The 14,740-nt window shown below is 38.2% G+C and overlaps 1 protein-coding gene across 10 annotated transcripts in view; it reads left to right on the top strand.

Moving 5' to 3' along the window:
• Positions 1 to 14,740, top strand: part of LOC121873532 (protein draper-like) — a 125,030-nt gene that overhangs the window by 65,805 nt on the left and 44,485 nt on the right. For all 10 annotated transcript variants that reach the window (XR_006090261.1, XM_042377139.1, XM_042377143.1 and 7 more), the window contains 2 exons: positions 8,792 to 8,973; positions 12,984 to 13,110. Coding sequence is in view for 9 of the 10 variants with exons in the window: in XM_042377139.1 (XP_042233073.1) it covers positions 8,864 to 8,973; positions 12,984 to 13,110 (237 nt within the window). In the remaining variant the exon portion in view is untranslated. The remainder of the gene's footprint in view (positions 1 to 8,791; positions 8,974 to 12,983; positions 13,111 to 14,740) is intronic.

Genomic DNA, 14,740 nt, shown 5'->3' with positions numbered 1-14,740 from the left:
TGTCATGGTCCAATCAGCTACTAATTGTGGTCCAATCGGCTGCTAATTGTGATCCAATCAACTGCTAATGATGGTCCAGTCGGATGATAATGTTGGTCCTATCAGCTAATGGTAGTGGTCCAATCTCTTGATAATGGTGGTTTAATCCCCCATATTGTCCTCTTGAGAACCATTCATCTGATAAAATGAAGGCCCCATTAATGATCACAATAGAGACTGTTACGTCATAATGGGTCTCTCTAGCCTCCTCTTCTCAACCCATTTAATAGGACTTATACCTCTGACACTCATTTGGTCAAGCCTAAGACCCATCCTATTCGACTCAATAACCCGTAGCATAGTAACGCCTCCTCAGGTATGGGCGAGAGAGTAGGCACCTGCCCATGTCGCTGAAGGTCATTGTTGTTGGTTGTGTAGGAGGAGTGACGACCTTCTGAGCGGGTGTGGGTTGACACTTTCATGTGGTGTGGAGGTTGTGGTGAGGAGGGTGGGGGGTAGGAGTGTCTTCCAGGCGATTGAACAGATGCTTAGGAGTGGGGATAGCCAACTTGTGACTGCCCTCTCACTCCCTCTTTGCTGTCCCTCTTAATATTATTCATTTTCGTTTAACTCCTCTCACTCTACTGCCACTCCTTCCTTGCTCCTTCCCACTTCTCTTCCCTCACTCCATCCCTCTTTCCCCACTCCCTCACCCCTTTCCCACTCCCTCACCCCTTTCCCACCTCCCTCACTGCCTTCCACTTCTTCACTCCTTCCTCTCTCACCCCTCCCGCCTCCATCCACCTTCTTTATTATCTGTCAACTGTCCCTCCATCCATCTCCCTCATTCTTATCTCTTCTCTCATCTCTCCCTCCCTCACCTCTCCCTCCCTCACCTCTCCCTCCCTCACACACGTGCATTGACCCAATTGAAGATCTATACCAGGTCAAGGTCGTTGTCTTATTGGATGGTATTAACCCTGGCTTGTACCGCACCTTTACATGCTGCAGGTGCTAGTAGATACCAGTGCTAGTATAGATTCCATTACTAGTAGATCCCAGTGCTAGTAGATCCCAGTGCTAGTATAGATCCCATTGCTAGTATAGATCCCATTGCTAGTATAGATCCCAGTGCTAGTAGATCCCAGTGCTAGTAGATCCCAGTGCTAGTAGATCCCAGTGCTAGTAGATCCCAATGCTAGTATAGATCCCATTGCTAGTATAGATCCCATTGCTAGTATAGATCCCATTGCTAGTATAGATCCCATTGCTAGTATAGATCCCAGTACTAGTCGATCCCAGTGCTAGTAGATCCCAGTGCTAGTAGATCTCATTATAACAGACCCACGTAATTAGTCACTAAGTAATAATAGTAGTAACCCTGACAGTTACAGCAACAAAAGTAGTGGTAGTACTAGTAACAGTAGTAATAGTAGTAGAACAGAGTAGCAGGAGTGTGGGAGCAGCGAGGGTAAGGTTGTCACTTCATCTCCCACACAGCAGCTGCCCTTCTGGTTTATGGGTACACCGCGGCCCCAACATTCATCTCAACTCATGTTAGGGAGGGCCACACTCAGCCACACCATGTCACCGCCATCATTGCTTCCCTAGCAAACACACACACACACATACAATCATGGTGCTATTGCCACACTAGCCTTACTACCAACACAATACTACCACCATTACCTTCAACAACACAGTACCATCACTGCTACTACCATTATCAGACAACCACCACTACCCTTTCGCCACCCTTGAGTCAGGTGGTTTACTCCATTCTGTGTTATCCACCTCAGTCTACTGTTTATGTATTAATTAATTTTATGTTTATATATTCGTTTATAATTATTGTTGGGAAAATAATTGTTCATGTATTCTATTAATATTTTTTTATGTATTTATCCACATTGTGAAAATAAAGTTCAAGCGACTGGTCTCCCTCCTGAGCTGTGAGTGTGTTGGTCATTGTTATTGAAACCGTTTATTTTGCCAGAATAATACACATACAAAGTGAACAACAACAACAACAGCAATATTGACGTGGCCGAGTCAGTCGAGTGATGCAGATGTTTGAGAAGTTGTTAAAAGTACTTAATTAACTTTTAACATTGGGGTCCTTTACACTAGCCAACTTGTAACTTGCACCAACAAGTACATGGCCTACTGTCGGGGGGGGGGGGGCAGTTTAGATGTTTCAAGTTTCTGTACCGGATTCTTAAACAACTAAACTGAGAGGACGACGTTGGTATGCGAGCTGCAGACAGTTAAAAGCTTAAATGATCAGATCTTCACCAGCAAAATACCGTTGCAGATTAAGCGGAGGAACAGAAGCAGCCGTATAACGGTGTGACTGTGAACCGATTCTAACTTGGAGTATTATTGGGTCTCGTAACCTCCCTCAATATTCACCACGACAGACAGTCAGCGGGCTATAGTAGGTATTCATATCTCAGGAGCGTCATAAACCCCGTTAATTCAAGGATACGATGCCATTATGTTATAAAAGTGGTGTTCGTACCCAGTGTGCAGTTCTCTTCCTTACCGTAACAAGCTGTGTTTACATGGTCGACGATCCCTGCCAGGACGACTTTGCCAGACTTAAGACTCGTCAAGCAAGGTATCACAATAACTAAGGAGAGGTCTTATTTTTTTTATTTTTAACCTTCAGAACATGGTTTAGATACCCTGGATGTTAAACTGCAGTAATTAATTATAACCACTAACATTGTAAGGTACATCGCAAAGTAGAATATTATTTTCATGACCCCACGAAGGAGGCATTCCAGAGGGCCAAGCAGGAAGAGAGCAGTATATATGTCCGTCCCTGACACTTCACTGTTTATGTAGAAACTTTAGCAGAAATAATAATACAGGTATTTTTGTTTGGTACAAAACAAACTGCAAATTTCCTTCTCGTTTGGCAGTTCTGTCAGTTAGAACGCCTGAAAATGTTTTATGGATTCTTGGGGAATTGCCCTTTTCATATTTTTTTTTATTTTTTATTTAATGCTACGACTTAAAATGTTCGTTTTTTAGCGAATATGTCGATGGATTAAATAACTTCTGGCTACTTGGTGGCTGTGTTTACATATAAACTTATGCCCTAGTGATGTTTTCTGTGATAACACCTGACTTCCTTGGAGCCTCTGGGAAATTACGAAACCGAGCGGAAATTTCACCACACAAAGTTCACAAATAACTGCAGCGTAGATCTGTACCTGAGTTAGAATCGTTATATTTAGTTGACCAATTAGTCATGATTCACCACACCTTCATTTCTCTTTTAGGATCCCCCAAGAAAATCAACTGCACATCTACTGTTTATCACCCGCCCGTTACGACAGCACTATACGGCACTAATAATTTCTTATCAGACCTAACCCACAGTGTGACCTGGTATTTAGACCAATTTGAATTGTCAAAATATTGTTTATACGTATTGGTTTAGACGTAGACTTTTGTCCAGTAGGGAAGAGTCTGTGGGTATTTGGTCCAATAAGAAACTTGAGGGATTTTTTACAGTACCGGTATGTAATTGTCCAGGAAACTGGTTGGATTTTATGGGGAGTAGGATTATATTGCAGGGGTGCGCGGGTCTTGACAACAAGGGGGTGAAGGCCATTGTCCACGGGTTAACGTGAAAAAGATACAGCTTTATGAGTTAGTTGATGTTGGTGTAGCCAAATGGGTGATCTTTATGGTGGAGTGTGGCGGAGGCGCCTCTCCCAATAACGCCAGTGGCGAGCCCCTGGCAATAATAGCCTATTATTATTGATTATCGGGCTCGCCACCGCCGACTCAGGTACACACTAGGCTCACTGTGTATTGTTTTTAAAAACCTGCAGAAAACCATTGTCATTACGGTGAGCTTCTGTTATTGTTGTCTTTGTTCGGATGTTGTTAGAGGTTCTTTGGGTTTTGTATAGAAATGTTTGTTCTTTCTAATACTTCAGTATTTGGATTTTACGGCAATGAAAAGGCACAGCCTCAATAACGCCTAGCCGCTGGTGTAAGAAGACAAAGGCCACCAAGAATTGCTGTAATTAACGAAAGCTAAAGTAATATTACCGCGTTCGTAATAGCTAAGGGTTTTAAGCGCATATTCTAATTTCGTAAGTACAGTGTCCTCTACAATAATAAAAACGACACAGTTCATCTCACAGGCCTCCAAGTGAACATTTTTATTAGGTTTTATGAAACGAGCGGATGTCTTGTGTCTCGTAAATTAAATGGTTTTTTTTTTCTTGTGGGATATGTTTACGTACAGACGGCTACACTGGCCAGATAACAACTAGGCCTACTACTAATTAATATTTATAGTACAGAAGACTTTTGTGGTCGGCTGAGCAAGTAGTTCTGTGCATTGAACTCGTAGTTTTTAATTGTCCCGCCAGAATAAAAAAAAGGTTTCCAGTGCCCCAGTAACCTACCTTTTACCATGTTTTAGTGAAGACAGAACTGGACATCTCAATACAGAACTGGAAGAGAGGAGTTCGCGAGACCGTTTTCAGTTGGGGCCAAAATTCCCATCACGCAGTGTCTGGTCTCATGGATATGATTGGTTTATGTTTGGCGAACACTGTTTTCCACTAGACTGTCAAAATGACATGGTAAAGTACTTAAAAGGTTGCGAAAAAAATAATTATAAAATCTTAGTTACCGTAAGTTGCATGACCGTCAAAGTTGCAACTACATTCTAGAATAAAAGTAAAACTCCTTTCTGTACTTTTAAAGATGTTTGAATTCATATGGTTTTATTTAAATATTGTACCGTACTTTCTCTGCAGAACTCCGAAAAAATTGTACATTACACACTAAGTAATACACATATTCAGTAATAAACATATTCAGTTTCGCTCGTATCATATTCAGTTAATTTAAACTCAGAGCGTTTTATGAATATTTATTTAAAAAAATCACTCGTTTCGTGGAATCTGATTGGTGGATTTATTGAATATCTTATTTTGTTTGAAGGAGATTCTGGATAAAGTCACATGAGCAGATGACTTACTTATGTGCGGTGGAAGTCATTTTGATTATCCCGCTGTCAGGAGGACGCAGCCTAAGTAACCATTTATATCTTCATTTGGCCACTTGCTGGAGACAGCAGGGTAGACCTGAGCTTCCCTTGCTGGGGTTGATGCTGCCCTAGGAGAGCTTGTGACTCTAACCAGTTGTAACTTAATGGGTTTGATATGTTCACTTTTAGCGTGAGTAAGCCTAGAGGGTGCCAGCGATGTGTTGTTGTTTAGTTACAACCGAAGCCAATAAATGAATATTGGAATAATCTTCATCAGTTGCTGTTGGGATAACCAATTGCTAGTTTATGCCGGGAGCAGTTTGCAACTTAAGATGAGGTTGATTGGTTGGTGGTGATGGGAGCAGCTAGGCGCTAGTGGTAGGTTGGTGTTGTTAGGAGCAGCTAGTTTGCTAATGTTTGGTTGGTGTTGAGGCTGTCAGTGGGTGGTGGGCAGACATAAGTGGGGGGCAGTGGGTGGGTTGTGAGGGAGGATGGCCGACATCCGTGAGAGGACACTTGTACTACCACAAGCGAGTGTCTGGTGGCTGGGTGCCTCAACACCCCGGCCAGGCTGTAGTGACTCACACATCCAGCGTCCGTCACCAGTAATTGTTTCTTGTTATGAACAAATGCGTCAGCGTCAAGAACCGAATCATTTTGGTTGGAGGAAATTGTTTCTAGCTATTTGTGTTGAAAACGTAGAGTTAATAGAAGCAACATTTTGACCGCAGCTGTTTCTTATGAAACAAAGACTCAACATCCATGATCCAATTGTTTGTTGACCTTCGGTTCTTGTAACAATGTGAAGTAGTAGCACGAACGTTTTAGAGAGGACACAGAGAGCCACAGCTTCGTTTATTTCCCGTGTGTAAATATTCACAAAACGTATAAAAACAACACCAACGTCCACACCCAGCTTATTGTTAGCGTATTATACGACACTAAAAAACTCAAGGACGCACCAATCAATTTCTCGCTTTATATCCTAGAAGTAAGAATACAAACTGTGCAATGTTTTGTGATCGCGTTGTGTTGTGCAGATAACCGCTTACTCGTGTGCTGTGTTGACATTTTGACCCCCACAAACAAAGTTAAGAGCTAAACAGACACCATAATCCATCTGTGTGCGTATTATATGGCTTGCAAGGACGTCAAGAAGAACGGGATTTCCTGTTTACGCTGTTGTGGAGTCACCGCTTCTCACGCACGTTCTTTTCACCAGGGGACAACTTTAAACTTGTTAATAATGGTCGGCGCATGGAAGAGGTTGCAAACGACATATGTAGTCAGCAATTTGTAATATGTACTGCGCTTCAACAATTATGGTCTTGTAAGTTTAAGAGTTAAGCTAAGCATTTCTGGTTCTTATTGTATTTTGGTACATACAGAACAAATATAGCTTGTAATACCAGTGTACACCGTTTACCACTACATTAGCTAATGAAACTCGAAGCTGACTTTCATAAAAACAAAACAAAAATATAACTGGATAAACGTTAAAGGCATCAAATAATCTGGCTGTGTAAAACCATCCCGTTTCTTGGCCGAGTTATACAGGAAATGGTGCGGACTCCAGCCCAGGTCAAAATACAAGGTCGTCATAATGTTTTTATGTGCCTCGTAAATTTTTATTCAGTTCAGTATAATGTATTTTTAACTTGTTGTATGTCATTGCCCGCCACCTTGTTTTTTCTTAAAATTTATGCTTCATTTTGATACTCTTTGAACCTGGTTTTTGTTTGTTTTTTCTTCATAATTATTATTTAATGTATAAATATAGCTTTGTTTCTTTGTCAACAAATAATGAGAACTTTAATTTGTAGACACTTATACAGTAATTTTGAAAAGGGGTTAAATGCACTGTACGTAAGTTATCAATGGGTTCCTATGTAACATGGCTCTGTGTGTATGTGTGTGTAAGAACAGGTCAAATTACATAAGTGCTTCAAAACAAAATTTACGACTGCTCCATAATGAGAAAATTGTCGTGGTACAATAATGCGACACAACACATCTCAGTATCTTTGATGGCCAATGAGATTGTTTCTAGTAGATTGAACTTTGACGTAAGGTGGGTGGAGGAACCAGTGACCAACCATAAGTCGATTGATGATTGATGTATAATAAGCCAATGACATACCAGAGTTATAGATTTAGCCAATAAATTGAAAGGGAGCGTTGTCAGTAAGTCTAAGAACGCCCAACAAAGACTACAGTTTAGTGTAGCATATAAGGCGATGTCAGCTATACTCCTTCACCCTCACTATCTCCTTCCCTCCATCAAATCCTCCAACACTAAAGACGAAATTATAATATTTGTTGAGTCTAGTTAAATAAATGGTAACGTAGTGAAGGAAGTGAGAGAAATGAAGCGGGAATAATATATATGCATAAAATAAATAACGAGAATATGTACACAGGAAAAGGGAAGAGAGGTATAGAGAATTAGAAACATTAAAATTAAAGAAACGAAGCATAGCGTAATAATGAAATAAATGAATGAAGAGTTGATAATATATGGTAACTGAAGTGATATTGAGATTGACAAAAATAAATTAAATGAAAGAAAGAATATAGAAATAAATGAGTAAAAAATATTCATGATTATTACACAACACTACCACTCATTTACACAGGAACCACTGAATATTTTTACATCAATTTGGCACAGGTGTAAGGGGTAATTGAGAGACCAGGCGTACTGTACTGTATTAGGGGTGAAAAGGGTCGTTCAGTACAATCCTGTAATTAGTAGAAACCCGCCTTTGTGCTGTTCTAGTTGAGTACCCCCTTCTAGGATGAGTGGACGAAAGTGCACAACAAAGGGTTTTTGAATTAGATGGCAATTGCTGTTTGTTGGAAACTGAAAGTGTGGTTGTGAAAGTTTTCTTATCTGATTTTATAAAAAAAAAATCGCCGAATTATTGAAAATAAAAAGTTGCCTGAATTTTTTCCCCGATTACTCGAGTTGAAAGGATTTTTTTTAATATTTTGATTCTTTGATCGTTGAAAAAGTAATACACCCCAAAAATTTTCCCGGGTTGCAATAATCATGGTGTTTCGCTACAAATATTTAAAATAGGTGTAGCTATGTTATCAGTGTAAAGACAATAATTGTAATAAAAAGTTATGAGAATAATAATAATAATAAATTTTTCTACAGAATATGTAATCGTTACACACACACACACACACATACTGTATATATATATATATATATATATATATATATATATATATATATATATATATATATATATATATATATATAGTCATTGTTAGCCCACTCGGGCATAGGTCACTGACCCACATCGGGGTCTGGGGGGCGAAAATATTATGATAATAATTATAATAATAATAATAATTCATAGTAAATAAATTTTACAATAAAAAATAAATAAAAAATTGAAATTAAAATAATAAATTAATAATGATAATAATGATAATAATAATATGTAATAAAAAATAAAAAATAAATAAAAAATTGAAATTAAAATAATAAATTAATAATGATAATAATGGTAAGAGAAACAATTGAGACCCTGCAATTGTGTGTAAATGAGGCAGAAAGTCAGATCAGCAACCTGGGACTTGGTCACAATTTTTGTGGTGCCATATGGCAGCAGGGTCTACCATAGACAACACATTATGCTTCCAATATCTTCCCAGGCGGTAGTACCTCCCTGTTTGGTAGCTGCCTATGTACTACCTACTCGGTACAGTTGTTAATGTAAGTTCTGCTGTTGTTGAGTATTATGTTGTGTTAAGTGTTATTTTTGTTCGTTGCAGGTGTATTGGTGATGGCGTGAGTGTGAGCAACACCACAGCAGCAGCGGCGGCAAGTAGGGTGGAGCGAGGAGGATGGCGGGCGGAGTGTGGTCGGTGGTGTGGGCGGCGGCGGTGGGCGTGGTGATCGGGTCCTCCACAGTCATGGCGCTCACCGGCCCTAACGTCTGCACTAAGTATGAAACGTAAGTACCCTGATTTACAGCCCGGCAACCATGGCAGCTTGCTGAGGGGCTCACAGTTAACATATTATTTTTAGCTTATGTGAAACAACAAGAAATAGGTATGAGTGAAAGGGCACAAGAAAACACATTTATACTGCAGTTTGTCTATACACCTGCAAATCGGTGTTAGGCCTATTTTAAACCCTTGAAAATTTAAACTTAAATTTTGGAGTATGGGAGAGATATATTCCTTGTTGGCCTAGATTTTTGTGAATGGCTTAAGTTAGCATGGGTTATTTTTAGGACCATAGACGTTATAAATGCATTTTTTACGCATGTTAAATACACAGATTCTAAAAACAGCATCATACTCATTTTGTACGCCTGATAATTATGACCCCTTAATTAAGCGAACGCAATTGATGTATTGTAAAACTCTGCCTCACTTGAGATCTACGAACCACAGGTTTTATTCACAGGAAAATTAATATCCTTGCATATAATTATATTTCGTACGCGAATTTTATGAAAAAGAAAATACAAAATTGTAAATTGCAAATGTGCTTGTTCATGCTTTTTTTTAAGAAATACAAAAGTGATAGAATATACAGTAGTTATCTTTGTACGACATGAGGGCCTATCGAGTACACTTTAGTTGGTTATCTTTGTTTTCGTAATTCTAGTATGATAACGAGATTATAAACAAAAACGTTAAGGCAGTGGCCGTGGCTGCGTAATAAAGATCGGTATGAAAGGGATCCATATATGACCGCATTAACGAAACTAATATCAGTACTGTCAGTAGGCTACAGTATTTGTGTCAGTAGTGTTATTTGCGCCATACGCGAGTCGTTTAAGTTTGTTGATCAAGGAACTATTAAACGTGAAGGTTTATTAAAGCTTCTTAAATTAGCTATGAAGGATAAGCGATCTTTTCATTTCAAACAAATACTCGAAGTGGCACCAAATAATAATGAGAAGGTTGCGTGCCAGTCTTTGTATCCTAGAGAAGGATGGCTCACTTTGTTAATTTTTTTGCTCCGCGACGGTGGCGACGCCAAGCGGCTGGGGAGTGACAAACACATTAATCCCTTTGCTCTTTATATGATATTGTGCGATAGTACCAGATTATTTAATACAAACAATTTATATATAGTCTGTCGGTTATTGACATAAAACTTTGGATATCTCTGGATAATTTCTCAAAGTAACATATTGATTAATTTATGTTGATTATTTTGCAGTGGAAGATAATTATTTGCCTATTCACGGGAACTTTTCCCTTCGGTTCTTTCAGTAAGAGCTTTGGCGATAGCTACAGATTTACACTATTTGGTCTTCGATTTCATATATATATATATATATATATATATATATATATATATATATATATATATATATATATATGAAATCGTTAGGTTTGGATCATTGGTTCTGTTTTGAGTGTTTCTCCCTACTGTTTGGTTTAGTAAGGAATTCATGAATTTGCCCAAGAAATTAATATGAAATCCATTCAAAATACATCGAAATATACTGGAAAAACTTATAATTGCGTCCAAAAAGTCGTGGCTGGTCCTAAAACGAATAATGACCCAAAACTTCAAAGTTCCAGCCTATATTTTCGAGAATACAACAGTATCCTGCATATCTTATATATTCTAATGTTGCTGTGACGTTAAATAGCGATTCTGAAGAGTGGAAAGTTATCAGTACTATATGCATTAAATAAAGAAAGAGCTCATATAAACTAATGAATAGTCAACATTTACAAAAATAGGTGTAAAACTCCCCTCTTTATCTCTAGGAAATCGAAAGAAAGGTTTCTATTCCTTGAGGAATTACTAGATAAATTAATTGCTGCACAGTACCTCATTACAGCTGCTATAAAGAAATGTACAAAACAAAAGAAAATAATTTCGCCCAAATTTTCATCTCCCCCCCCTTAATTCCTTGTCCGGTAATTATTTAGTTTACTCCCTAGCCGCTTGGCGGCGCCACTTGGGCGGTTAACGCCTTTGTCATAGGAGTGGGCCATCCTTCTCTAGTTTGAGAATCCTTGATCTTAGTCCCCTATCCCGGACATTCACGCCACCTGATGGATGTAAAGGAATGATGCCTGTAAGATTGGTCTGTCTCTTTTAGACTGATGCAACATTATTCATTGGTCTTAAATGTTTAGCTGTTTAATACTCATTCGCGCAGATCTTAGCAAATTATTGGTTGTCCTTGTTTAATTGATTCTACAAAGGTTAATCCTTCATCTGCGAAGAAATGTGATTCCTGCAGTTAATTAGCCCTTCTTCAACTAAGACTTGTGCCAGAATTTATGTAATGTTTGTGCAAGATGAAAGTGAAAGCACAGGTACACAGGAGTAACCGCAGGGGGGGATCAATAGGTGACGCAAACAATGATCTGGCCGCGTCCTGCTCATAAATCAAACTCGACTAAAGCGCAAACGACTTATACCGGAAGCCACTTGAAAGGGTAAAAATAGTAGAAGTGTCGCTTTTATGTGTGTTTGGGGTGGACTGAGGAGGGGGACTACATTTTTCCCTCTTCCTGTTTACACCCGACTCTATATGGTTTAAGAAGTCCGGGGACCCGTATATTCTTCCGTCTGGCAGAGCTCCCAGTCTTAGCTGTCGGTTTTGAGTTTAGTGGTTTTCCCCCTTTCGTCTCTTCTAATGTGTGTCATCAAGTAACTCTTTTGTTCGTGTTTATATAATATCCCAACAGTTTTACGTGGCAAAAGGAATTTAGGAGGTTAATATTTCGTAGTTACCATGTACGGAACTTTATATTGATTCTTATATAAAGAGATAGAGTAAAAATTATAAATAAAATACATTTTTGCGTATTTTTTCTCCACAATTTCTTTAAGTGAAATCGAGAAAAAACTCGCTTTAAATTTCCGACGAAAACGCTATAAGGTATTTTTTTTCTCTTATGCTCTCTTTCGTCTCTAAATAAGAATCAATATAAAGTTCCGTGCATGGACACTACGAAATATTTACCATTTATGATATACATTACAACGAACCCATACTAAAACTGCCTATAAACAGTAAAAAAATTTCTCATCCCGATTTCCCAATTGTTATGAGATATTTTTCTTGTGTATTTTGGTGTTCTAACGTAACCTAAAAACGAATATTAACTCTATAAACTCCTAAAGCATAAACAAAAAACCGTACACGACTACATTTTCATCAGTTTCCATAGCAGAATTCTTATAAAACATTCAACAAGGGTCGTAGAACGTAACTTTAATTGGCACAACAGTAAAAGAAGCTAGTCACTAAATAAAGAGCGATTGTTCAAAATCATTAGATGAACACTGCCATGTGACAGCGGAATGTGTTGTGACGTCACGGGCGGCTTGCCACAGCCACTCCACAGCTCCCACAGCCACTCCACAGCTCCCACAGCCACGTAACCCTCCAATATTTCCCTCCGCCGTGGTGGTGGTTGTGAAACACTGGTGCCTCTCCTCTCACCTGAAGTATTTCCTGTCCAACTTTATTAACAGTTACAAGGAATTATATGACAATTTTATAATGTATAATTAATTATATTATATTTATTTGAAATATCAGGTACTGAATTTGATGGACGAAGTACATAACGAGAGTACAGTAGTTATCTTTTTTTTATAGTTCAGTCTGTATGTTTAAATCTATTTTGGCAAAACAAATACATTTTAAACTTATATGGGGCGAGATAATGCCAGTTCCACCATTTTCAACAACGAAAGCTCTTAATACAGTATTGTAGATCCACGGTTGTCCAAACATGATCTACTAGCACAATTTGTCCTAACCTCAGCAGACAATGGGCGGATTTTTATGATGGTAACATTTTCGAACATTAAATATTCCTCAAGTTATTTAAATGTGACCTCCCTTGCCAAATGACTGCCTGAGAAATACTGACAAATCAGAGGACAGTGACCCCAGCTTTCAATATGTGTTATTTATCAATATATACAGACCATATTACTTTAACTTTATAATGTGTTTTTTTCTTACAGGTACACGAGTTTGAGCAATGTCTCCCACACAAAGGCTTACAGAATACGAACCTACACGTACTGCTTCAGTATTCCGCCCAAATGTTCCAAGTACAAGATTGCCTATAAAACTTCTTTCAGAACCCAGGTATGTAACCACTGGTCTTAGCACATCTGTTATTATTTTAATGCTTGGCCTGGTCCCCTTCTTAGTTGCCCATCCATATACAATACAACATTTGTCCGGTTGTCAGGTGGTTTTTTTAATATCACCGAGAGTTGATAGACTTGGACGAAACTTGGTTAGAACTTGACCTAAACCAACCTAGCCTAAAGTAACCTACCTAACCTTGCCTAACTCACAAGAATTTTTTTTAGACACTGAATGGTTTCTTGTTTTCATCCATCTGTATAATAGATTTTAATTAACGTTTCCTCAAAGTTTTATCCAATTCTATCAACTCCTGGTGTTTGTCTAAAAAAAAAAAACTACATAACCGACAACCGGACAAATATCCACAGCACACAATATAACGCTTCGCCAGGTTTTGTATTTTAATTCTTCCAAACCTTTTAGCAGAATTACACAAGTTCTGCATCCATAATTAAGCAGTGTAGTTTTCTGGGTATTATATTTACCTGTACAGTATATGTGTAGGTACTGTCCTCTGTCTGCTGAAGGGTTAGTGAACAGTGTGCTCTAACCACACTGTTTATAATTAGCTGACAGATCTGTGGCATTGATTCACTCCCATTTTTTTTTCCTACCAAGGATGCAAGAATGAGAGACCTGTAAGGAAATGTTATAGTTGCGTAGTGTTTCATTTGTTACAATTATCTTCCATTTTCATCTTTACAGTAATTGTCTGCATCACACTAGGTAAAGTAAAGCATATAGTGTAGTGGGAAATGTATTGATTAATCTCTGTACAGTATTTTAATTGTTATTTTTTTATGAATTTAGGATTTTTTTGTTTTTAAAGAGGGACATTTTATACTGTATTGTACTACAGGTATTATGCAGGGATATGGTGTTGGAGGGTCCGACTAATTACCCAAATGTACCCAAATGTAGCCAAATATAGCCGGAATGAAGTCAAATAATGGTCTTAGATGAATAAATCGGACTACTAATCACTTCTCGACTTGTATTTGGTGTCACAAAGTCACAAAAAATTGGTAAACTTAATTTAATCTGAGTTAATAGATCGAGTGCATGTACCTAACCTAACCTCGACTAGTATTTGGTGTCACGAAGTCACAAAAAATTGGTAAACCTAATGTAATCTGAGTTAATAGATCAAGTGCATGTACCTAACCTAACCTAACCTAACATAACACAACTCAGATTAAATTAAGTTTACCATTTTTTTTTTTACTTTATGACACCAAATAATAATCGAGAAGTGATTCACAGCCCGAATTACGCTTGTACAACCATCATTTGACTTCATTGCAGCTACATTTGGGTACGTAATTCCTCGCTCCCTCGGTACATGCACGCGATCTATTAACTCAGATTAAAGTAAATTTTCCAATTTTTTGTGACTTTTTGACACCAAATACTAGTCGAGAAGTGATTAGCAGTCCGATTTATTCATGTAGGACCATTATTTGACTTCATTGCGGCTGTATTTGGGTACATTTGGGTAATTAGTCGGACGGGGTGTTGGATATTGTAGATCGGCTTTATATAGGAGTGGCTAATATGATGATTTTTTCCCCCATTTCATCAAGTAATCAAAATATTTATAGGTGAATGTACACAATGGGATGAT

The sequence above is a fragment of the Homarus americanus genome, unplaced genomic scaffold (genome assembly GCF_018991925.1).
Source record: "Homarus americanus isolate GMGI-L3 unplaced genomic scaffold, GMGI_Hamer_2.0 scaffold30858, whole genome shotgun sequence".
NCBI lineage: Eukaryota > Metazoa > Arthropoda > Malacostraca > Decapoda > Nephropidae > Homarus > Homarus americanus.
This window is presented reverse-complemented; position numbering and strand designations above follow the sequence as displayed.